The sequence below is a fragment of the Elgaria multicarinata genome, chromosome 4, assembly GCF_023053635.1.
Source record: "Elgaria multicarinata webbii isolate HBS135686 ecotype San Diego chromosome 4, rElgMul1.1.pri, whole genome shotgun sequence".
Taxonomy (NCBI): domain Eukaryota; kingdom Metazoa; phylum Chordata; class Lepidosauria; order Squamata; family Anguidae; genus Elgaria; species Elgaria multicarinata.
Window position 1 is genome coordinate 56,350,440 of NC_086174.1, and position 26,360 is coordinate 56,376,799.

A 26,360-nucleotide genomic window follows, 5' to 3' on the forward strand; every position below is an offset into this window, starting at 1 on the left:
CTCGTGCACCCTGATCCAGAAAGACCAGCCCATATGTGGACCTGAAACAGGCTTCTGCAGGCAAATTGTTAGTGCTAGGCTATAGTTAGCTGAGCACATTGGAGAGGGAGGCTGAGTCACAGCATGATAGTACATCTAATCGCACAACTTGCTAATTCTCACCCAGTGGTTGAGTGTGGGTTGTTTGTTGAACTATGCGTTACCTTGTTGTCTGAACCCAAGACATTTTCTGCAGAGTAGCTTGTTAACCATGCAATGTGGCTTGTAAATCACCCTGAACAACCCAGTAACAAACCATGGGTTCCCAAAGTGGCTTGTTCGATGTGTGTGTGGTGGGGAGGGGAAGCCACATTGCATAGTTCTCAGGGTGGCTTTTTTGGGGAAACTACCTACCCTGAATTGCCCATGCCAGGTTCAGACATTACCATAAGCTACTCTGACACTAGGATGGCTCATAAATCACCGTGTCTTATTGCAATGTGCAAACCCAGTCACTGACTTTGATGACACCAGTGCAGCTGGCAATATAATACCATTAATGGAAGCTGCATAAGGTCATAACTACAAAGAGACAGATGTATTGCAATGTGGAGTGATCATAGCTCAGAGGTAGAACACATGTCGTGAGAAGGTCCCAGGTTCAGTCCCTGGCATCTCCAGTTAGAAGGTAGATATAGCAGGTGATGGTATTTAGCAGGTAAGACCTCTGCTAAGAACTTGGACAGTTGCTGCCAATCAGAGTAGACAATACTGGACTCAATGGACAGATTTCATTTGGTATAAATCAACTTCCTATGTATAAGGGAGGTCAAATAGGACAAGATCGTGGTATCTTACCCTATTTTCAATCCTGAGACGGAGCTTTTCTACACAAGGCTGTTTATCGCTGTATCTACTTTTGGTTTCATCACAGTATTTCGTCGCAGATAAAGCGGAGTTCTACACAAAGAGCTTTTCCTTTCCTGTTTTTCAACTATATAAGCTCTAGGTGGCTCTGTACTAAAGCGGAATAGTACAAACACACAAGTAGTTCTTTCACTTTCAGAAATAATACCCCATTACCCCGCTCTAAAATCAGAAACGAAACTGGTGGATCATGAGGTTCTCTAAAGAACCCACAAACAACTGTGACTAAGGAATGCCTCAAGATGTCTCTGAAAATGATGACTGAATATTTAGAATGTGTGGCTAGTAGTCACTGGCAGACCTATTCTTATATTCATGTTTGTTTTTTTAAATGATGCTGCCCTTAGGGAGCCCTGCCATAGGAACTCTGGCTACCGATGCAAATGCCACAAACCGAAACATCCCCAGATGACTAAAGCCCCTTATTTGGGGGGAATTAACAGTCACAAGCAGCTGTTACCGTGTTTTGGAAGGGGTTACTGAGGTGCAAATTGCAGAGTGTTACTGATGCTTTTTAGTGAAAGAGATTAGTTTAGCTTATGCGTGGGATATAACTTGGGAAGAAAGAAGAAGATGTGAAAACATGGCACTGTTGTGACACCATTAATGAAGGCTAATAGAATAGCCTCCCTAAGATAGCCTGCTATTGTGCTTTCCAGTCTACCCTCCGCACTTTTTTCCTGAGTTCCTTGCAACTGAGCTGTGAAAATTTGCACTCAGTTTACACACAGGAGCTGGACCATCTCCAGGGAACAAAGAAGTTTTTGCACATGTTCTAAAAATAATTATCATGCAAATCCTTTGGACTAATTGGCTTAACACTTTAGTTCTAGGAAAAGGAATAGACTAGTTACTTTATTTACTTTTTTAAAATAGAAAAGAATATAAAATAATAAAGAAAATTATATTTTCCTTTTCCTGAGGCATCAGACATATACCTATTCATAAGAAATTATTGTTTCTCCTTCAGTATTCTAAGTGGGATCAACTTGATCAAGGGTTCTTTTCAAAAGAATTCTTGAAGGGGAAACTGAAACAGAAAAAAAAAGTTGAGTTAACGTATGCTTTTATAGTCAGATGATGCTAATGGAAAGGAGGAAACCTGTCATTTGAACTATAAATCCAGAAGTATATCAGGACAGTATTAGGGCAAACCACAGGTTACATTCAATCCCATATTTGTGTGTTTGTGAGTGTGCTATTGAAATTGGACCACAGCATGGTGGAGTGGGTAAAGACTTTCCACTGTCCAGCATTCTGTTCACACAATGGCCAACCAAGTGCCTATGGGAAGTCCTGGTTTTTACATGGCAGTATTTTATTTTTGCTGTTCTAAATGCTCCAAGTGAAAGTGTAACTATATTTTATACACACAATTAGCATGTACTAGTGTGGGTCCTATGGGGCTTAATCAGAATAAAACTTGCAAAGATATAACTGAACAAATGTGTCTTTAGTAAGAATTTAATTATTCAGAACATGTAACAATTTCCCAATACCAGTAAATGCAAAAATTAGTCCCGCTGAGTCAAAACAAAAATATGGATTTCTTGCTTGTAACTTTGCAGTTGACTGTCCCAAAGTGTCTTTGGCTTCCTCAAGATGCTGGATGCTTCAGTAGTCCCTTTTGTAGATTCCTTAACTTTAGTCCACAGGACAATCCACAACCAGTAACACAAATATTGTAGTTCAAGCTATTAGCCCTGCAATAATAATATAATTATAACAAATACCAGAGATTCAGAAATGATTACCCATCTCCTTGAAATTCTGCTGTACACAAATATCTGTTCAGTTTACTTTATCCAAGGTGATAAGAGCCAATAAATCATAAACCAGTTCTCCAACATTCAGCTTCCCATCCCAACAAACTGACTCTTTTTGTTGTTTCTTCCCTTAGCCCTCCCTCTGAGTGAGGGCTCTGCCCAAGGGACTAAGGCCTTAGCTAGACCTAAGGTTTCCCCAGGGATCGTCCCGGGGTCGTCCCTGCCTGCTCCCTGGATCCCCTGTGTGTCATTTACATGGATGACCCCGGGATGATTCCGGGATAAACCTTCGGTCTAGCTAAGGCCACAACCATCTAGTCTATAGGGGTTACACATGCAGAAATATAAATATATCATCTTAAAAATAGATGTATTTGTGCTAGTGTAGTAGTGCAGAAAACAGTCCTGTATCTGAAAGGCTAGCAGAGGACAGTCTTCTATTTGTCCTCTATTGGAAAGGCTGTCCAGTCCAAGTCCGATTCAAAGCCAAAAACCTTAAGAGGGGAGAGCAGGGGTTAAAAACGATACTTTAAAAAGATCTCTCTCTCTCACCAGAGAGTGGTCATCATCTGTTCCCTCCTGGACAGCAGACAGAGCACACACACAGGTCACCTGATCAGAATCTACCCTCTCTGTTGAGAGATGTATTTTTATTTAAAGTATTGTTATTATTTCTAAATGGACCTCTATACATAAAATTAGCATATACAAATTTTATTCAAAGTGGTGTCCTCTTTTGCCCTCATGTTTGCTGATGCGCACGTGGCCATCCTTATTTGTGCTTTGCCAATTCCTTGACTGCTAGTTAACTCTAAAATTGCATTGATGTAAATGAAAGCTTCTTTCTTTCTTTCTTTCTTTCTTTCTTTCTTTCTTTTCTTTAAATCACTGACATTTAACTGTAATCAAAGGGTAAATATTTTCTTTCCATGAGGGAAAATTGTAAGACCTATACAATTTAGGAATCTTGCCTTACTGGGCAATTTTGTATAATCCGTTTAGTGCTATGTAGCTGTGAATTAAATGTGGTAAAATACAATATAAATTCAGTGGAGAAGTAAGTATCAAAGAACATATTTGGTGAGCATAATTAGCAATACCAAGAAAAATGCACGTTGCTTTCCCTTTGCTGGCTTTATTTTTTAAAAAAGCCCCCCCCCCAAAAAAAAACTTACTGCAAACTAATAAAATATATGATTATTGCCATGCAGCTCAAATATGGACAGGTGCCACTCAATTCGCTGATACTTCATTTTGTGGAGAAAATATTATGCTTAATGCATAAAATCAGAAATGTTGAATTTCTGGTGTTAAGCTGGAATACTTGAAGTTCTTTAGCACTACTAAAGTCACTGTGATTAAGAGTGCAATCCGATGCATCCATAGGAATACACACTACACTGCTTTAAATCCATGAAAAGCAGCTTAACTGATCTGTGAACTACCAGCTATGAGCAAAACATTGAACTTCCCTTCCTAGTTTTATCAACATGTGGAATGCCCTGATTTGAAATTGCAACTGCATGTAAATATGTGGTAGCCTCAGAAGTTGATTCATCCAGCCACTTCATTACATACAAAAAAGTTTTCTTGCTCTCGCTCTCTTTCTGCCCCATCATTGTGAAATACATCTTGTGAAAAGTTTAACAGAAACTCGATTCCCTGGCCACCGCAGAAATGACAAGCTTAAAAATAATCTGCGTAAATCAGAATTCTTATGTGTGTGCATTATGCCTTTAGGGGAAAGTGATGTCACCTCTGTTGTGAAGTGGGTGGACAAGTTTGTGGCGACTTAATAATAATCTTCAACATTTTTGCCTGTTACTTTTTTTTCACAATACCATCTTATATAACTAATTAGAATTTGTAATTAAAGGAGAATTGCGAACTATTTTGTGTGCATTTTGCTCACAAACATTTCCCCCCCCCCCAGTTGCACAGTTTGCTAATGAATACGTGAGAGTATGCATTACTTGGGGGAAATGCCAAATGTGTAGGGAAAGAAAAATGTTTTTGTTTCCTCTTCTCCGCCTTGGAGACGAAGTCTAACACAGTAGCTATGTTAGATGCCACCACTCATACCCCTAACTTAGGCTTCCTTCCTTCCTTCTAAATATGGACTCTGCCAGTAAAGTACATTTTAAAATGTTTCTAGAATTTGATATCTGTTTAAAATATATCAAGTGTATTTTAATGATATTATAATTTTCTTTCTAGGTTCAGATATTGTTCAGTGGTTAACAAAGAATTTGTCTATAGAAGATCCAGGTAAATGCATTATTTTTCATCATTGAACACCTTGTATTTATGCTTTTGGGAAGCTATTAAAGCTTATTTGTGTTCATGCTATGATCATGACAGCCACCATGGAAGAAACCATGGAAGATGGTTTCAGAGAATTGAGCAATCTTGTGTGTGTACCCTCAATAAAAATACTTGGCAACAGAGGAACTGAACAACGGGAAATTGTATATCAAAGTAGATGTATATCAACATCTACCACAAATGTTGCAAGCCTGTAAAATCTACAGAGAATAATGGTCTTGAAAATCAAAAGTTTCATACATAAAAGTATTGGGCTATTTTCAAAGATTTCCTTCTATAAACAGAAGGAGCTAACATTCATGGAATAACTCTTCTATTATGAAAGGAGTGCTTATGTGAGCAGAAGACTCATTTCATGAACCAAAGTTCCAGAAGAGAAACTTTGGATACAAATAACCATTTTATTTGTAGTTAAGGTGATCAGTTAAAAACATAATGTTAAATGGAATTCAGAGGGGTGGGTCAGTCTTACATAACCTGAAAATTTCAGGAAGATTTGTTAAAAATTGATGGAGAAAGAGCAGTTAACAGCGAGGGGAAAGCTTACACAATGTGCAAAACATGTTGACAACCAATTTGTGCTCGTGATTTGTGAAGAAATTAACTATATTATAGGTCTGTAAATTTGAAGAAAAACAGAATCTGCTAAACCAGAGTTAGGGAACATGTGGCTTTCCAGATGTTGGACTGCAACTTCCATAAGCTCTAGCCAGCAAAGCTGAGGATGGGATTTGTAGTCCAACAATATCTAGAGAGCAATGTGTTCATGTTGTGTTTTTTCCTTGTGTGAGCTATCTGTCTATAGTTTAGTAATTTGGGAGGCTTTAGCTGCCTGTTTATTCCCTATAGGAGATAAAAATGCTTCTAAACAAAGTGTACGCCTAAGATTGGTGTGTTCGATTTTGGTTTTGTACTAACAAGAATTAGTAGAGAAAACCTTTTTTGATCCATGTTTTATTTTTATTAGAAATATACTTGTAACATTACGTTAGAATATATTATACATATAAAATATTTTTGTTGCTAATGATCCTTAATAGCTTTAATAAAGAGAAATCTTATTTCAAGTGCCAAGTTCCCGATTCAATACTGAATAGGCTATTCAGCGGAGAAGTATACAGGCCTGGTGAGCTCTCACATTCTAAAATGAGCACATATTTATACCTTTTTTGTGTAGAAAATACCTCTTAACTAATATTTTCTACTGTCCCATACACTAGGTCTCAGAATCTTAATTATCTCATTGTTATTAAACATTCTTTGAAAATAGAACATTCATGAAAGGCTTACATGTACACCTTTCAAGCTAGATAAGATCAGTTTTGATTGAATTATACCTTTGAGAAGATATCTCCTTACTCAAAATTTGCCGATTAAGCCTGTAATTTTTGATGTGTATACCTTACAAAAAAGTTTACTCATTAATTGATGAGTGAAAACTTTTAAGTACACCATTGACCTGGAATAATACAATCTCACACCTGTTCATTTCTCAGATGAAATGAACCCAAGTGATAGGGCTTTAAATCAGCATTTTCTTTTTGGATACCATCCAGGTCTTCTTGATCATTATTTTTGTGCCAATTACCCAGAATTCATTATGAACCAGCTTGTGAACTTGTATCTTCCTTAATGGTACCAGTTACCTTATCGTTTATTTAATTCTCTGGATTCCCAATTACTTTCTATGCAAGATGCTTAATTGCCTGGGGCTTTCAGCCCCAAGACAACACGTCTTTGCTTTTTGTGGCAGCAAAATAGTCACTTTGTTCAGTAATCATTTTGAGCACATTGAGAGCTGTGCCACCAACCTTTTGTGACAGATCCATGACACCCCATCTCTGCTCCAATTATACCACCCAATTCTAGAATGACCTTCCTCAGTCCATTCTCTTGGGCCCCTTCCTGATGACCTTTAGAAAGAGGTTAAAACATTGTCGCTCTCAACTTTTATTTTAACATAGATGCTGGGTTTTACTCTGCCATAGTTTGCTTCTGCTTTAATTGTTGCCATTGCTCTTGTCGAATTGTTTTACTGGCCTGGTTCAGACAACAGGCTAAACCATGCTGCTTAACCACAAAATGGTTAAGGGAATGGTTAAGCAGCATGGTTTAGCCTGTTGTCTGAACCAGGCCACTGTGTGTGATTTTATATTGTTAGTCCGGTTGTGAATCGGAATGATTCAGAGGCATGATATAAATATTTTAAATAAAACAAAGAAGCATTCCAAAGGAACAAAGAGTCCAAAGAGTCCAAACAGGCAAGAGTCCAAAGCTCACAATCATAGCAGAGCAAAATAGTTCAGTTCATGGATTAAATGGTACAGGATTCAGACTGACAAGGTTCCAAGATTTACAATAAGTCCAGGCAAGAAAGTATTTCAGGCAGTTAAGACTTTGTTCAAGAAACAGTTCCAAGGCTAGAATTTACACACAGTCAATCAAGTCCAGAAATAAATTTTACATTGGGATTTCGATGTAAAGTGTTTCAAGGCAGGCAATGGTCCAAGAGTCAGGAAAAGTCCAGGCAAGAAAGCATTCTGGGTAATCCAAGATGAACTACATAATTCATGGCAGACCAGAGTTCCAGGAAAGTGTAGGCAAGGAAGTGTTTCAGGCAGTTTTTATGATGTTGTTCCAGCAAAACCTCTCCAGCCTGTATCATTGGTTTAAATACAGGGCAGGGGCTGCTAAAGCCCCCCTCTTACAATGTATCCCTCATCCAACCCAAATCAAGGTACATAGTACCAAAGGCTGGTCAAGTTGTTTTGGCCCCTGAGGCAGAAAATCCCAGAAATACCTCCCCCATACACACACCTAGAAGTAAAAATACAACAGCAATGAATTAAATAATGACCAATCTGCTGCCCTTTGCATGACACCCATATTCAGCTGGCTCACTCTGCCTAATGGTAGGACAGGCCCTGGCACTAGTGTTTCTAGGCTGACATATCTTCATTGATCTTCCCTCCCTGTTCTAACCATTTACTGTAGCTAGGCTTGTGGTGCTGTAAGAATGCCACCTTGCATCAGTTTCGCCCAACTCATCCCCAGCTTTCCATCTCTTCATGTCCTTATTAAATGGATTGCCTTCTAAAAGATGCTGAAGATGTAATTGTACCATTTACATTCCTATTAGGGCCAAATAAGATGTTACATGTAGTTGCATGTAACTTCCTCACAATGTTTTTACTTTTTAGCCAAAATCAGCACTAGAGGTTAGAATATGAAGTGGAAGAAGAGAAGAGGGCTGCTAGACACTCCCCCCTCAATTTGTTTTATAAAGTCCCAAATCCACTGCAGTTGTTTTTCTTCCCATGGGAGGAAAGATATGGGTACCTGTATCCATGGTGGTGAGTTTATTGAGCAGAAAAATGACTAGAAGTAGCTTCACCATTACTTTGTTCCTGATCATAGCCTCCTGCAGCTGATTTTCATACATAAAACTGTTGGCAGACCATTACATGCATCTGCTGTGTTGCTTCTACTTACCCTCAGACTATCCTGTTTCAGTTGGGACCAATACATTATTCAGAACTTTGTCACAGGAATCATGCCTCAATTTTCAGGAATTGTTCGTCTCTTCCTCTTCTGTCTTCTTTCTAGGCACACATCAAGGGCCCGGAAAGGTTGAGTATATAGTGTGTAATTTGGATACAGACTGTTATGAGCCCTGTTCGCACAATACAAGAAGACTGGCCTTCACATGTACAATGAACACATATGTGAAAGGGGATGAAACCTGCCACCTTTCATCTTAGGCATATCTGTTGTACATGCGGAGATCAGTATTTGTTGTGCAAACAGGGCTATGGTGAAGATGCAAACAACTATAATTGTCACCTAGCAAGTAGTTCTGTAATTTGAGGCAAATAAAAGAACAGTCAAAATGTATTATTTGAAATGCATTTGCTGATTTCCCCTGTCTGAACTTTCCTCCTAAAAAAACATTCTAAAACAGAACCAATGTCCACCAAATGGCATAACTGCAACATAGTGTTTCCATGTGTATTTTATACCAGGGGTCCCCAACCCTAGGTCCATGGACTGGTACTGGTCCATGGCCTGTTAGGAAATGGGCCACGCAGGTGAGCTGCTTTCACCCCAGCGTACCTGGGCGCGGGGTGCCATCTCGCCTGCCCAGCCAAAGCTAAGCTAGGATGCTGGGATGGGAGTGGGCGGCTTCAGAACAGCACGCCCGGCCGGAAGCCGCTCTGGGAGAGCGACTTCAAGATATGCCATTCCGAAGCCACCCACCCGGGCCAGCGTCCTGGCTTTGCTTCAGCCGGGCGCCCACCCAGCTGAAGCAAAGCCACGCCCACCTGCCCCACTCCAGCATCTCTCAGAGCCGCTGTGGGAGAGCGGCTTCTGGGTGCGGCGGCAGGGGTGGGGAGGCTGCCACAGCTCCGCTCCTCCCTCACAGGGACCAGGCGGGTGCGACCCTGGCCGCAGCCGCGGCTTGCAGGCAGGAGCGGGCCTTGCACATGGATGGGCTGGAGGCACACGGCACCGTCGGCACTCCGAACGCGGAGCAGGTTGCAGCTTGGGCTGATGCTTGGTGGGAGGAGGAGGGAGGGAGGGTGGCTGTGGCTGGCAAGGAAAGGGGTGGCCCACCCCTTGGCACCTCCCTAACCCCTCAACCACCACCCCCAGTCCGTGGAAAAATTGTCTTCCACGAAACCGGTCCCTGGTACCAAAAAGGTTGGGGACCACTGTTTTATACTATTTTATGGATTTGACTTGCCATGTGGTATATAGCTTGATTCATTGCTTTCATTTATTTATTTACTTCATTTATAAGCCTCCTGTGATGTATAACACCTCAGGAAGGCTCTCCAATGCTTCTATAAATATAGGAAATATGAGCAATATCTACCAGGTTCACTGCCACCACTCCCTAATTTCCCACACCACCCTGGCTGGGCTTGGAGCACCCTTAATCTTTATAAAAATCTGAAAACTCTAAGCAGTGTTATTGGGGGAAGGAACTGTAGGGGAGAAATTTCCAATAAGGACATCATGGGTTTCATGAAATACCCATATGAGCTTATTTTATTGATAGATCGAAAAGACAGGATTTATAGACAGAAAACAAAGATTAGAATACAGAACACACTCTTCTCTGACTCTTCCCCTCAGAGGTCTACCCACCTTTTTCATCTGACAAGCCCCAGCTGCCACTGAAGTCGTGCTCTCTCTTTCCCCATCCTAGATTCTATTAAAGAAAAAGGCCTTTCTCTTGACTGGCAGCTCCTCAGGCCTAGCTTTCCAGATAACCTTGTTACGCTGCCCTATAACAGAAGTTCTCCGGGCAGCATTTGAACATCTTTTGCCATCTAGATCCATCTACTTAAATGCACTATTCCTTTTCGTTTTTAACCTGTGGTACATTGTAGTGTGTTGGACCACCATTGTCCAGTAGGCAATGGTGTTGGACTGCTAGACTGTGTCCTTAGCCATATGCACCCATACTCAAGTATACTTCCAGATGGTGCATGCTTCTAAATAAGAAATGTTGTCCTGATCTGGAAAAAAGCTGTTTGTTAAGAGATGCTCAAATCCTTTTCAGAAGCACCTAGCAATTGAGCAGCAAGGATGTTTTTCTCTCTCTTTCATGTCGGGGTGTATACTGCTTTGCAACTTGCTGCTTTACAGGGCACAGAACTGAGAGAACTCATCTTCACACTACTGCGATTCAGTGGTATGTTGCTAATGCGTTAGAAACCATAAATAGCTCTTATTATTCATATAGCTTGCACTTATTTTACTTAAACTAAATGTTGGGAAGCGTTAGAAGTAAGAAGTGTTTTAAAATTGCTTTCGGAAAGAAGCAGTTCAAGCCAGACTCTCTCCTATAGTCTCCTGATGACCACTGCTTCTGTGTGCTGTTCTCCCCCTCCAGCAGCAATACCTAGATGCACCCTCTTTCCTAGATTGAGAATTGCTAAACTAAGCCATCATTGAAGTCTCAAAGCACTCGGATTGCTGCAGGTTATGATTCTCTTCTGTAGGTAATACTGTACTAGGGTACCTGGTGAAATTCCTCTTCATCACAACAATTAAAGTTGCAGAAGTCCTGCCCTCTTTTGTATCCCATCGGTGATGAAGAGGGAATTTCACCAGGTACTGCATACAAATGTCACCTGCTGAAATTCCCTTTTCTATACAACTGTTAAGGATACAAGAGCCCTGTCTTCCTTTTCATATGGTCACCTTATATTGTACCAATTTTTCTGTCAATGCACCAAGAATTATTGCAGAAATGGGCCTTTGCTGGTGTGAACCCAAGCCAAGTTCCTTAGCACTAATGGCCATTAGTCTCCTCATGAGATTTTATACAAGAGCTGGGGTGTTCAGGATTAACTTGAAGGCCTGCACAGTGACTGCAGCTCTATGTGGTGCCAATAATTCTAAGAGGATGTGCAGTCTTTTTCTGTCTCCACATTAAATGGTTGTAGAGCCATCTCAGAAAACAGTTTCAAAGAAAATGATGGCTGACTTTCAATAATTCATAATCTGGAGTTTGTTTCTGAGCCTTTGAAGTAGACTATAGTCAGGCTTTATGAGATTTTTCCTCGTATGAAGAAGGTTAGACATTTTAAAATGAAAGCCAACTCTGGTGTCAGTAAGCCAGAGGTTTCCAAAGGACATGCAATGTTATTGGAAATGTTTCCCCTCTGTCTTCTATCTGTCTCTAAGTAGACCCCATCTGCCTAACACTATATCCCTCTTCAGTCATTCCCCCCACCCATGATGAGTATCGCATGGGGGGAAGAATGGGGATGAGCCCGTTGGCCTGCCCCCTCTTGCGCATTACCATTCATTCCTGCAGCCTTCCATGTGTTGGGGGCTGAACTCGCTTCTAAATTGTGTACAGAGCCTACTTGAGTAGAAAAAGCTCCGTGCTGCAGACATTCAACCCCCAAAATATGGGGAGCTATAACAGGGAAACTACAGAAAAGTATTTCCAGAGCATTAAGCTTAAAATGACTCATCTAAGCACTCATTCTAAATGGGTTCCAAAATCTATACGCCAAACTCAACGTTCACGTAATCATGCCTTGTGGATGATGCGTAATCATTTTCTTTACCTTCGTATAAACGTGTGTAATTCCAATTCTGATTGGGAACATGGTGCCCTGGGAGGCGGGGTTAAATCTTTCCCCTCCCTGAAATCCCCCCTGGGAGGAGAGGGGGTTTAAAAGAAGAAAGAAAGGAAAACCTCAATTGACACCATAGAGTACATCCTGCCACAGTAGCCAGGCTATCTCTGTCCAGGAAGGCCATAGGTAGTATATCAGCCAGAGCTAATAAAAGGCACTTCATTATCCATGCACTGGTTGCCTCCCGCCTGGATTATTGCAGTGCAGTCCAGAAACTTCAAGTAGTGCAGAACAGAGCAGCAAGGCTGCTTACTGGGACTGCCCATTTTGAACATATTCCTCCAGTGCTGTGTCTACTGCACGGCTTGTTGTCAGTCAGCTTCTGGGTCCTATTCAAAGTATTGTGGCTGACTTTTAAAGCCCTAAACAGTTTAGGACCAGTCTCCCTGAAGGAGCTCCTTCTTCCATATGTTGCTGCCTGAATGTAAGATCATCTTTACTGATTGTAAGATCATCTTTACTGGCTCTTCTTCACCATCCAAAATAGTGCAACAAGTAGCTAATGGAGAAAGAGCCTTTTGGGGGAGATGCACCTTCATTGTATATATTTAGATGCCAGGTTAACACTTTCCTCTTTAAGCAGGCATTTAATCTTTAATATGTGTGCTTGATTGTTACTTTTACTGCTAGCACGTCAATGTTTTCAATATTTCTTTTATGTTGTTACTTTCAGCTTGTTTTTGTTTGGCATAATAATAATAATAATAATAATAATAATAACAACAACAACAACAACAACAACAACAACAACAACAACCCCTCTCCCTCTGGATCGAGGCGGGGTACAACACAAATGAAAACACCATGAAGTACATAAAACTAATTCAAACATTTAAAACCAGTGCATCATTAAAAGCAGCACACCATTAAAAAAGGCATCTTGAAATTCAGCTGGGTAGGCCTGCCAGAAGAGAACAGTCTTTATGGCTTTCTTAAATTCTGGAAGACTGGTAAGTTGACGAATCTCTCCCGGCAAGCCATTCCACAAACTGGGAGCAGCAGAAGAAAAGGTCCTCTGGGTAATAGTTGTCAGCCTTGTTTTTGTTGGCTGAAGTAAATTCTTCCCAGAGGACCTGAGTGTGGTATGATGTGTAAACCACCCTGAGGGCATTTGCCAATTGGGCAGTATATAAATCTAATGAATAAATACATTTTCAAATTATATATTTTTTTTAAAAAAAATAGCTTATGCAAATCTGTGTCCTCTTTTGTCCTCTTTTTGATTATACATTTCCTCTTTTCCTGCTGTGTTTAAATGGCCACCAACAACTGAGCTTGAGTAACCAACTCCCAATTTTCTGGCAGCTGTTTTTACATTGATACCATTTACATATATACAGACAAATCTGAGGTCCTGTTAGATGAATACCACAAACCCATTGCTACCAGAAGCACCAGCTGTGACATCAACTGTATGCATTGTGGTATTCATCATTTTAAAAATATCATTCCATTAATCTTTTCATTCTAATTATATGCTAATGCTAGTTTTAAACACTGTTCTTATGTCAGCTTGTGACAGAACTGGAGCAGTGACTGAGAGATTTAAAACTAGGCAATTTTTGAAAAAGATACTATTTTAAGACTCCAGTGTTCTGGTTCTAAACATCATTGGCAACTCTGGGTTTTATATTAGTTTGTAAGTTGGAATCTCCTCCGACCATGAAACTTACTTGTGGCACCCCCATAACAGGATTTTGTGATGGGACATAATGCTGGCTGTGGTAGCAAGACTTGTGAAGATGACATTTTGAATGTTGCAGCATTCGAGCAGGGTGCTCACCGAAGTCAGCACAGGCCTCCTTATTTTTTATTTATTTATTTTATTTATTATAACATTTATATCCCACCTTTTTTCCTCCAAGGAACCCAAGCCAGCGTACATAATCCTCCTCCCCTCCATTTCATCCTTCCAACAACAACCCTGTGAGGTAGGTTGGGCTGAGAATCTGTGACTGGCTGGGGTTTCCATGGCCAAGTGGGGACTAGAACCCGGATCTCCCAGCTCCCAGTCCAACACCTTAGCCACTACACCATGTGGAGGGACTCGAAACCACGGGTCCCCGTGGTTCGCTGAGTGGTGGTCACAGACTCTCAAGACACAATTTCTCTCTCTTTAGAAGGTTTATTACAAGCAGCGCTGCAGGGTGACAGTCTCAGAAGACCTGATGAACTACCTAAGAATTTTAGGAAAGGCTAACATATTTATAGGGTCAGTTCCCCTTAGATACTATGGCAGAACTTTCCCACCAATCATAATACAGCTTTGTAATACAAGAACCCTCCAGCAAAGGAGATCGTTACCTTGCTGTGGTGCTGGAGCTTGAGCACCTCAAGGATGCCATGAGCTAAACCGTGAAGGGACACCCAAGACGGGAAGGTCATGGTAGAGAGGTCAGACTAAATACGATCCCTGGGGAAGGTCATGGCAACCCACCCCAGTACTCTTGCCGTGAAAACTAGGTGGATCAGTACAACCAGAGATATGTCGGTATACCATCGGAAGATGGGACCCCCAGGTCGGAAGATGGTCAAAATGCTACTGGGGAGGAACAGCGGATAAGTTCAACTAGCCCCAGATGTGATGACGCAGCTAGCTCAAAGCCGAAAGGACGGCTAGCGGCCGACGGTGCTGGTGGTGAACGACGAATCCGATGTTCTAAAGGTCAACACACCATAGGAACCTGGAATGTAAGATCTATGAGCCAGGGCAAATTGGACGTGGTTATTGGCGAGATGTCAAGATTAAATATAGATATATTGGGTGTCAGCGAACTGAAATGGACTGGAATGGGCCACTTCACATCAGATCAGCACCAGATCTACTACTGTGGACAAGAGGATCACAGAAGAAACGGAGTAGCCTTCATAATTAATAATAAAGTGGCTAAAGCAGTGCTTGGATACAATCCAAAAAATGATAGAATGATCTCAATTTGAATTCAGGGTAAGCCATTTAACATCACAGTGATCCAAATATATGCCCCAACCACAGATGCTGAAGAAGCAGAAGTAGATCAGTTCTATGAGGATCTGCAGCACCTACTGGATAATACACCAAAAAGAGATGCTATTTTCGTTACAGGAGACTGGAACGCTAAGGTGGGCAGTCAAATGACATCTGGAATTACAGGTAAGCATGGTCTAGGAGAACAAAATGAAGCGGGACATAGGCTGATAGAATTCTGCCAGGACAACTCACTGTGCATAACAAACACTCTCTTCCAACAACCAAAAAGACGGCTTTATACATGGACTTCACCAGATGGCCGACACCAAAATCAGATTGACTACATCCTTTGCAGCCAAAGGTGGCGGACATCTATACAGACAGTAAAAACAAGACCTGGAGCTGACTGTAGTTCAGATCACGAACTTCTTATTGCACAATTTAGAATCAAACTAAAGAGAATAGGGAAGACCCACAGATCAGTTAGATATGAGCTCACTAATATTCATAATGAATATGCAGTGGAAGTGAAGAACAGATTTAAGGGACTAGATTTAGTAGATAGGGTCCCGGAAGAACTATGGACAGAAGTTCGCAACATTGTCCAAGAGGTGGCAACAAAAAACGTCCCAAAGAAAAAGAAAACCAAGAAGGCAAGATGGCTGTCTGCTGAGACACTGGAATTAGCCCAAGAAAGAAGGAAAGCAAAAGGCAACAGTGATAGGGGGAGATATGCCCAATTAAATGCAAAATTCCAGAGGTTAGCCAGAAGAGATAAGGAATTATTTTTAAACAAGCAATGTGCGGAAGTGGAAGAAGACAATAGAATAGGAAGGACAAGAGACCTCTTCCAGAAAATTAGAAACATCGGAGGTAAATTCCAGGCAAAAATGGGTATGATCAAAAACAAAGATGGCAAGGACCTAACAGAAACAGAAGAGATCAAGAAAAGGTGGCAAGAATATACGGAAGATCTGTATAGGAAGGATAATAATATTGGGGATAGGTCAGACGGTGTGGTCAGTGAGTTAGAGCCAGACATCCTGAAGAGTGAGGTCGAATGGGCCTTAAGAAGCATTGCTAATAACAAGGCAGCAGGAGACGACGGTATCCCAGCTGAACTGTTTAAAATATTGCAAGATGATGCTGTCAAGGTGATGCATGCCATATGCCAGCAAATCTGGAAAACACAAGAATGGCCATCAGACTGGAAAAAATCAACTTATATCCCCATACCAAAAAAGGGAAACACTAAAGAATGTTCCAACTATCGTACAGTGGTACTTATTTCATATGCCAGCAAGGTAATGCTCAAGATCCTGCAAGGTAGACTCCAGCAATTCATGGAGCGAGAATTGCCAGATGTACAAGCTGGGTTTAGAAAAGGCAGAGGAACTAGAGACCAAATTGCCAATATCCGCTGGATAATGGAGAAAGCCAGGGAGTTCCAGAAAAACATCTATTTCTGTTTTATCGACTATTCTAAAGCCTTTGACTGTGTGGATCATAACAAACTGTGGAAAGTTCTTGGTGGTATGGGGATACCAAGTCATCTTGTTTGCCTCCTGAGGAATCTGTATAACGACCAAGTAGCAACGGTAAGAACAGACCACGGAACAACGGACTGGTTTAAGATTGGGAAAGGAGTACGGCAGGGTTGTATACTCTCACCTTATCTATTTAACTTGTATGCAGAACACATCATGCGACGTGCTGGGCTTGACGAATCCAAGGCTGGAGTTAAAATTGCAGGAAGAAACATTAACAATCTCAGATATGCAGATGACACCACATTGATGGCTGAAAGCGAGGAGGAGCTGAGGAGCCTTATGACAAAGGTGAAAGAAGAAAGTGCAAAAGCCGGGTTGCAGTTAAACCTCAAAAAAAAACCAAGATTATGGCAACTAGCTTGATAACTGGCAAATAGAGGGAGAAAACGTGGAGGCAGTGACAGACTTTGTATTTCTGGGTGCAAAGATTACTGCAGACACTGCCTGCTGCCAGGAAATCAGAAGACGTTTACTTCTTGGGAGGAGAGCAATGACAAATCTTGATAAAATAGTTAAGAGCAGAGACACCACACTGACAACAAAGGTCCGCATAGTTAAAGCAATGGTATTCCCCGTAGTAACCTATGGCTGCGAGAGCTGGACCATAAGGAAGGCTGAGCGAAGGAAGATAGATGCTTTTGAACTGTGGTGTTGGAGGAAAATTCTGAGAGTGCCGTGGACTGCAAGAAGATCAAACCTGTCCATACTCCAGGAAATAAAGCCAGACTGCTCACTTGAGGGAATGGTATTAAAGGCAAAACTGAAGTAGTTTGGCCACATAATGAGAAGACAGGATACCCTGGAGAAGAGGCTGATGCTAGGGAAAGTGGAAGGCAAAAGGAAGAGGGGCCGACCAAGGGCAACATGGATGGATGATATTCTGGAGGTGACAGACTTGACCTTGGGGAAGCTGGGGGTGGCGACAGCCGATAGAAAGCTCTGGCGTGGGCTGGTCCATGAAGTCACGAGGAGTCGGAAACGACTGAACGAATAAACAACAAAAAATACAAGAACCAATGAGAAGCAAAGCATTTAGGCATATACAGAGTTTAAGTACTTCTCTGACTAGAATACACTACATATATGGGTATTGCAACAGCTACAGGAAATACATCTCCATCTGTTTCTTTTTTTCGGTTATCTTGCCTTGCAGATATCTTACTCCACCCTCCAACTGCTGGAGTGGACACTGCCTGTCTTGTGACATGGTTTCAGCATCAGCTTAATCGTGAAAGCAATTTCAGCATTAAAAATATGTTTTAAAGAAGCAGGAAGCCATGAACTTTATGGTTTATATAGCTAATGATTTATAGAGCTGTTTTCCTATACTTATGGGCATAGTAAAAGAACCACCTAGCTTGATTTCCTCGACAATCTCACTGGCTTTAAAGTCTGTTTTGAGCAGGGCTGCTCTTAAATTAACTTTGTGAGCTGCCTCTGTCTCTCCTCCTTTTTTCCTGTCCTAAAACTCAAGAACTTACCTTTGGGGCAAGGGAAGAGAAGTGGTGCTGTAAGGGCAGTGGTAGGTATTCCTGGGCATCTTTACCCACTGGATGCCTGGCAGTTCCAGTCCAAGAATAACCAGGAGGAAACTGACGCTATGTGCATGATTGCTGTTGAGGGGAAAGCTCAGGCCCAGGTGGGAAAAGACCCTCCACTGGTCCTCGCTGCTGCCTCAGACACCTCCCACTGTACCAAAGGCATGCTCTTCAGTTTGGGCTAGGGGAAACAGAAGTGATAGAGGTGTGTTGTTAGTAAGCACCTTCAATCCTTTTTCAGACTATCAAATGGAATTTTTGTCAAGCATTCACCTGAAACATCCCTTTGGGGTAAGCAGTTGGATGCTCTTGTGTCCCTAAATGCCAGTCTAGGATTCCGTAGTACCCAGAATGCAACTCCCCTACAGAGAACATTCTATGACATTCTGTAAAGTTCAGCCCACCCCTGGCCTTAGTTCTTTTCTACCCCTGCCTCTACTCATCTGTACCCCACATTCCTCTTCTCCAGGCCTTCTTTTCTTTGTATATTTATGTTATTTAGAACTGCACTGCGCCATCTTTCAAACTTTCTCCTTCATTTCCCAGCTCCCTCTGTCATCTGCCTTCCTATCTGGCATTTTTGACAGCACAGCAGATAAAAAAATGACCATCAACTAGGAAAGGTTTACTGATTGATATGTAACTTGTTTACCTCTGGCTTGTTCTCGTTCTCTCTCTCTCTCTCTTCTGGCTTGTTCACTTTTTGGGTTGTGGGGAAGAGCAGCCAGATCTACAATTTACATCTCAGAGGTGTCCAAACTGAAACCCTGAGTGAGTTATTACGATTTTACAATAACTGTGAATTAACGGAAGATACTTTATTGGCAATCAGTTAGTAGTATATGCCATCAGTTATAGTGCTGGTGTGCCAAACTTATCAAAATAGAGTTTTCAGCCATTAGGGGTGGAACATTTGATGGTGATAGAGGGGCAAAGCTGTTTTCCCACTTTCACGTCTCCGGGGTGGATGGCAACACTCATTGGCGACCCTGCAGCCTCCCTTTGGCTGGCAACCACCAGTTGGGGCTTCTAATTATTCCTAGAATGCTGCTACATTATGACATAGCATCGTTTGGGGGCAATTATTCAAATATTATAATGGTGTCTACCAGCCTGATAAGCTGAGAGGAGTGCCAAGTGAGCTTCTTGCCTCCCTGCTATTAAAATTAGGGGATAGCTGAAATGCCTCCCACTATTTAGGCTTCCAAATAGGGCTGCAGAGTGAAAGGGGGGCATCCACTGTGACCGCCTAACAGCATTGCTCATTTGCTAGGTGGGAGGATATATGTTATCCAAGCTGTACAAAGGGACACTTATCCATGAGCAGCTGCTGTGCCGATGGGCAAATGTTTAAATGACCCACCTCTGGGGCTGACTGTGTATGTCTTTTGCCCAGAATCAGCACCCTGTCAGGTAGAGGGCTGCTGATTCTATAGGAGGTACTTACATGACCAGTCAAAGCCCCTTCCAAATGGCTGAGTTGTATAAATATTCTGCTGGCTGCACAAGAAATGCTCACAGGTAAGAGGTTCTCAGGCTGCTTTTGTAACTTGTGGTGGGCACTTTGAAGAATGAACAAGAAGGCACACATTCTACTGCACTCAGTACTCCCAGTTCCTTAGGGCAAGATGCAACATCTCTATCCTGTTCTGCTTCATAACTAACAAATTCTAGTTCACCACTGCTCTATACACGCCACTAAACTATACATGACATCCTTCTGTAAAGAATATGTTTACCACAAGTCTAGAGTATAGTTTTTTGATAAATCCTCTACTCCAGTCATCCTGGCTTCTCCACACACACCGGCCAGCCCTATGATGTCAGTGTTTCTAACTGTGATTTCACTCAGCTAGATTAGCTCTGCCTTGGCTTTGAGGGAACAATAAAAATAGCAACACAACATTGGTATTGATTTGTCTTGTGCTAGTAAATTTATAGGTGTTCTTCTAGAGGCTTTTACTAATGGATTGGTTTGGAAAGAGGCTGTCTCCCTGAAATGTTGCTTTCAACCCTGGAGCTCTTCAGCCCACTTTTTATTTCTCTTTACCTATCAGAATGCCTTTTATTGGTGAGTTCACAGACAAAGACCATCCAACATTTCACAGATTGGAATGCAGGATGGTGGGGAAGAGCAGGAGTCTGTCTATCGTCCTCTGTCTCCCCACCCCCCAACCCCGCCTGATGTTTTCCATATATGGAAAGTTTGCAGAGATTAGAGGAGGTTCAAAACTCTATCAGTTTGGGTCTGGAAGGAACCCTCCAGGCTCTGAGGCAGGTCCTAAGCCTTGGCAGTCTGCTTCACCTTGGACTCCTTTGGACCTGAGTCTCCTCAGATTCAAAGATAGGACTTTTGCCCTGTATGCATGCCTTGCCAGAAACATTTGCACAGACCCACTATACAGTCTTCACAATGCCAGTAAACAAGGATTTTATAAGGCTGTTAATTTAAAAACTTTATAAGACTATTAATTTTAAGCACTTCTTTCTGAACTTTTTTTTTTAATCAGACAGGGTTCCTTTTCCATTCTCAAACTTTCCGTTTCATTCAATCATGTAGAAAATCCTTCTTTTAGAAATTCAGCACTAATTGTCATCCTTCCAGAAACGTGTGCTTTTAGGAGGTTTCATGTTATGACAAGATCTAAAAAGACTGCAAGAGGTGAAAATCCAAGCTCTGCCAAAGACATCAAACATACTTTGCACTCCTCTATAGCACTCTACAAAAATGTACAGTATGTGGCAGATTTATTACTTGGATTTTACATATAGGGAAAAATGAGGGCAGAGGTTAAATGTATAACATTATATACTATGTCTCACACTCATAAAATAACTCACAGGTGAGTGATACAAGAGAGGTTATTTTCTTAGGTTGAATAGTTTTTAAAAAGTAAAAAACACACACTCTAATAATAAGAATTGAGTTAATCTAAAGATATTGATAGGCAGCAGTTTAAAATTAGCAAACTGAAGTCGTATGTAACCAGCCTACAGAACTCATTGTGACAGGATGCCGTGATGATCCCTAGAAAAAAATGGGGTTTAAATGACGGAATGAACACATGGAGGATTGGTCTACCAATGACTAATAGTTATGACAGCCCAAAATACAAAGTCAGTGTGCCAATTCCTTTGATATTTTCCAGTCATAATTCACAATTTTCTCTGAATCATCCCGCCTTTGCAGTGACCCTGGAAGTGTATCTGAGGTGGTGTAGGGGCTTAAGGCTGTCCAATATTACATTAGAAATTACATTAAAAAGGATTTCCAACTGCACTAAACTGACACAGTTCATGAATGTTATAGAATGGTAGAAGAACTAGAAGCTCACTCTTCATGGCTTGGTTTCCATACTCTTAACTCCATCTCCATCTTAACTTCACACTAGATCTCATTTGGTTCCTCTGACCACAGCAAACATCTGTTCCTAGGCAGGGCTGTCATCAAGGGTAAGCATCATTGGGCACTTGCTGAGGGTCTGCACCCCAACAGTGGCCCACTTACAGCCCCCCCCCCCTGGAGTTGCTCCCTCCTTGTTTCCCTGCAATCTTGCTTTGGCTCAGACAAGAATGATTGTGAAAAGGAAGGGTGATAGATGACACTGCCTACTTGTTCAGTACTTTTCTACCTACAACTGCAATCAAAGATGAGAAAGAGGATGAGAAGCAATAGCAGCTGGTGACAATAGCAGTGAGAAGGTAGACTAATTCAGGGTGGGGCCTTGTCTTGCCTGGCGTCAACACTAGTCCCCAGAGATGAATTCCAGGGGGCCAAATTAAGAGAAGCTTGTTGAGCTCCACCCCACCCCCAAATGGATTTCTCCAACATCCTTACCCTAGCAGTACCACTCCAGGAGCCTTCCTTCACGAAGCATTTATTGAGTGCACATTATTCCTCACTCAGTAGTTTGAAGGTGCTTTACATGACATCATCATGCCCCAGGGTCTCTCCCATTTTTTGCAACCATTATAGCATTCCCCCCCCCCCCCCATGAGTACAGTGTGGTATTTCTGTGAATGGCAGCATGAGACCCTGGTGTATTTGCACAATTCCGCTATATAACAGTTCCACCTAGTGGACACTCCAAGAGGCCTCTGTCACTGTAGGCATTTCACACAGTGTTCCCAACTCCTGCAACTTTTGCTTCCTCTACAGCCTTTTTACCACAACATTGAGATAACATAGGGATGTGGGCAAGGCAAGGGTCTTCCCCTCATGCTGCCTGTATAATGAGGTGGGATTTTCTTTTCCTCTAGGAAAGAAATAAACTTTGAGCCTGAGTGTGGCAAAGCAGAGGATGCATACAGAACTGGAACGATGCCAATGAATACTTTTCATAGGGCTTTTAAAAACTAATAATTAACAGCCCCTTTAATTGCCAATTGCCATATCTCAAAACTACCTTTCCCAAATTTATAACCATCTTTCTTAAATGCTAAGCAAGCATATTTATCTAGGAAAAAGGAAAGTTTGAGAGCATGGGGGCGGGGGGTTGGGAGGGAAATGTCTCATTGACCTGTGACAAAACCTGTCAGTAATAAGAACTACTCCCCTACCTGCACAGAAAAAGGTAAATAAATGCCCAATAATCTCGTCTGCCCGGGTTGCTGGAAGAGCACATTAATGAAACATCTGCTCCAAATTGTCCCTGGAAATTGAAAGCGTCTATTCACAAAATGCAGATCAAAGGAGACCTCTGATATTTAGCTTTCAACTGCTATAGTAACCATGAAGTAAAAGCTATATTTATATTTTGGAAGTGAAAGCTATATTTGTATTTCTGAAAATCATCATTTAGAATATGTTCCATTATGCTCAGAATATCATTTTGGAATGGAAATTGTGGGATTGTATTCAAGTATTTATTAGTTGAATTTCAATATGAAAAGAGTTTCTCCTATCTCCAGTTCCAGGTGCTCCTTCTATATTTTTTTATTAACAAGTTGTATTTAAAAAATAGCCTCCCAGCAAGATGTTAATGCTGTTCCCTGAATGACTAATGGGTATGTTACTGTGTAAAGAAAATTGGAAGCCTGCAGTATATTAGTATTTTACTCATATTGGTTTGTAGTTTTATATACATTGCTTTGGGTAAACATGTAGTAAAGCAGTTAATAAGTGGCTTAAGTATATTACTGATAATAAATAAAGAAATAATAAAGAAATAAGTGATAAGGCTACCATAATAGCATTTGCAGATGGAAGGAGTGATGGGAAGTGTTCCTGCACTACTGTTCTGTAGGGTGACCCTATGAAAAAGAGGAGCGGGCTTCAGTAGCTGTCATTTGTATGTATGCAGCACCTGGTGAAATTCCCTCTTCATCACAAGAGTTAAAGCTGCAGGAGCCCTGCCCTCTTTTGTAGAGTGACCAGATACAGGGACAAGCCCCAGTGCAGCAGCTCTCATGCATACAAAATGCACGCTTCAGTCCTTTGCAACAGCTCTCATGCCTACAAAGCACAGCTCAATTCTTCGCAGGGTATTCAAAGGTTAATTAACTATTATAGTCAATCTAAACATGTGGCTAAATCACATGGTACAGAGTTCCTGAGAGTCACATATTTAAACCTCAAACCTGCATGTGGAAAACTTCGTGTTTAAACCTAAAATCTGCATGTGGAAAACTAGCACACCCTGCCCTCTTTTGTATCTGCTCATGTTAGGCAGGGCTCCTGCAGCTTTAATTGTTGTGATGCAGAGGGAATTTCTGTTTCACAGTAGTGAGCTGAGTTGCTGGTCTCCATCTGCCATTGTTATAATTGAAAGTTCACATCATGAAATCTAACTCTCCAGTCATTTGCTGATAAGTTCAGCATGCAATGAACTCTGGCTAAATGTCCTTACTTAGGCATTTTTTTTTATTTTTAAGCTCGTGATTTGTTTGTCTTGCTAAACTACCTTTTGTCAGCAGTAGCCTGTTCTATTTCAGAACTCTGCTGGGCAATGAAAATCGGTTTGCTCTGCCTTCCCCCATCCCTCGTCCCCAGATCAGGCATTAGATATGCATCAGGGTGAAAGAAAATGAGGAAAAGGGAGGAGGCTGGTGACGAAGGGAAAAGAACTTGCATATCCCAAGTCTACGTCTGTGACGAGCCCCTGGTTTTACACTGTTTTGACTCTCTCCATCTTCTTATCACTCCCTATTTTGAGTCTAACCAAGGACAGCTCCACACATTTGCCAGTCTTCCAGCAGTCCTCCCAGCAGTTATGTGAGGAGCTATCCTAAGATGTTCATGAACAATGCCTCTGTGACTCACACGTATCCTGAGGGTTTTTTTTTAACCTGATGAACAGAAATAGTTTAGAGTTTGTGTGTTTCCAAGTAGGACCCGCAACAATATGTTGAAATATACCCCCAGTGTGTGTTTTCTCCATTTGAGCCACTGAAGGCAGAAGTTTCTCAGTAGGTTCAGGTCAGCCATTGGCAGTGTATGAGTGGAGGAAGTGAAGACAGATATACGGGGTTGTTTCTGCCCTCCAGATGGAGGGCCAGCTAGAGAGGGCAGGGTAGCAGCCACAGTGCCCTACTCTGTGGAAATTGGGAGGGGCAATGAGCCCCTCTCTCATTATGGCTGCGTGCCAGTCTGCCCTGCCTCCACCCACCCACCTTCTCCCCTATGGGAGGAGGGGGGTGTAAAAACATTCACGGACCAGAGTAAAGCCCTGACATGCATGAACAGTCTTCTGGTTTTCTCTCTCTCTCTCTCTCTCTCTCTCTCTGCCCTCTTTGGGGAAGGGGGCTCATTTTAAAGGACATATACTTCCGCATACCTCATGGCTCTCTTGAGCATGCATAAACCTCTGGCTTGTTTGCGGGTGGCCCCACTTTCCTTGCAAACTGATTGAGATGGGACCACCCAAGTTTGCTGTTAGGGGGAACGCGCCAAATGTGTGTCCTCATTGTTGCTGCTAAAAGTATTTGAACTCAAAGTCAGTTTTGTCTGCCTGAAAATAATGAGATGTGTAGTTTTCTTACCCTATCCTTGTTATGACAGACAGCCGAAGAAGCCTGGCTTACATAATTACTTAATATGTTATATTAGCCTTTTTATAATTGCAAGGTGTTTGAGGCTTTTCTTGGAAGATGAATGGCATTGATGACATTTGCATGTTTATAGATTCGTCACTTTTAAAACAACATTTTCTGCATGCATGAAGGGTTTAGGGCTGTTTCACAAAAGGCGAGTGACATCCACGTGATGTCTCTGAATGCCCCAGGGTACAGGAGTCATGTGGGGAAATGAAATATGTGAATCACCTGCCCCACAGATACACATCCTGTTGCGAGTTCCAAGATCACTGAGGCATTTGTTGGATTGCTTGGATATACTTTTCTTGCATAAACCAGTCCTTGGAGTAACTACTGAACATCTAATTTGACTTTTGTTGTGATAGCAGTGTCTGTAAGCAACCATTGACCAGTTTGCATGCATCTATAATCCGTTGTTGCTGCTGCTGCTGCTGCTGCTGCTGCTGCTGTTGTTTTAAATCCTGTGTTCTTGTGTAAATAAATAAATAAGCCAGCATGCTTGTCATTGCAGCCTGAGCAGTCTTGCTTGGCTCCTCCTGCCACTGAGAGCAGCTAAAATACCCAGGTTCCATAAGCATGCACAGCACATTTCATTAGGGTCTGCACCCAGGGATTTTTTAAAAAATGGTGAACATTTATTGAAGGACTTTATTTTTATTCATTTATTTATTAAACACTGTAAACACTGATGCCCTACTCCACGTACAGCTTGTCTGACCATGGGAGGGCCATTGCAGGTGTGTGTGTGTGTGTGTAATGAAGAGATGCTCCTCAAGCCACAGCTTTGGTGGGGCTTTGTGGTGAGACTGGTGGGAGGAAAGTCTTACAAGGGGATATTAGCCTTCAAGGGCCCTCCTCCTGGCCTCTTTGAAAGGTGGCTCCCAGCAGGAAGGCTCCCAGCAAAGTGATTCCTTTTTTGCTCCGGCTTCTGGGAGTAATGGTGTGCTGTTGCGGGGGGGGGGGGCTGAATAGCTGGAGGGCCATTTCCACTGTGTCTGGATCCCTACACAATGGCCCCCTCAATTTGCACTTATTGCTTGGGACATTAGGGTGTGCCTGGGCACACTAGGCACACCCCTTGCGCACACCCATGCCAGGTTCACTGTGTCCCTGGGTTGTTTAACATG

At 42.0% G+C, this 26,360-nt stretch overlaps 1 protein-coding gene across 4 annotated transcripts in view; it reads left to right on the forward strand.

The window, feature by feature from the left end:
• The window catches only part of RGS7 (regulator of G protein signaling 7), a 169,883-nt gene that overhangs the window by 101,267 nt on the left and 42,256 nt on the right, over positions 1-26,360 (forward strand). For all 4 annotated transcript variants that reach the window (XM_063124332.1, XM_063124335.1, XM_063124334.1 and 1 more), the window contains one exon: positions 4,890-4,940. In XM_063124332.1, coding sequence (XP_062980402.1) covers positions 4,890-4,940 — 51 coding nt within the window. The remainder of the gene's footprint in view (positions 1-4,889; positions 4,941-26,360) is intronic.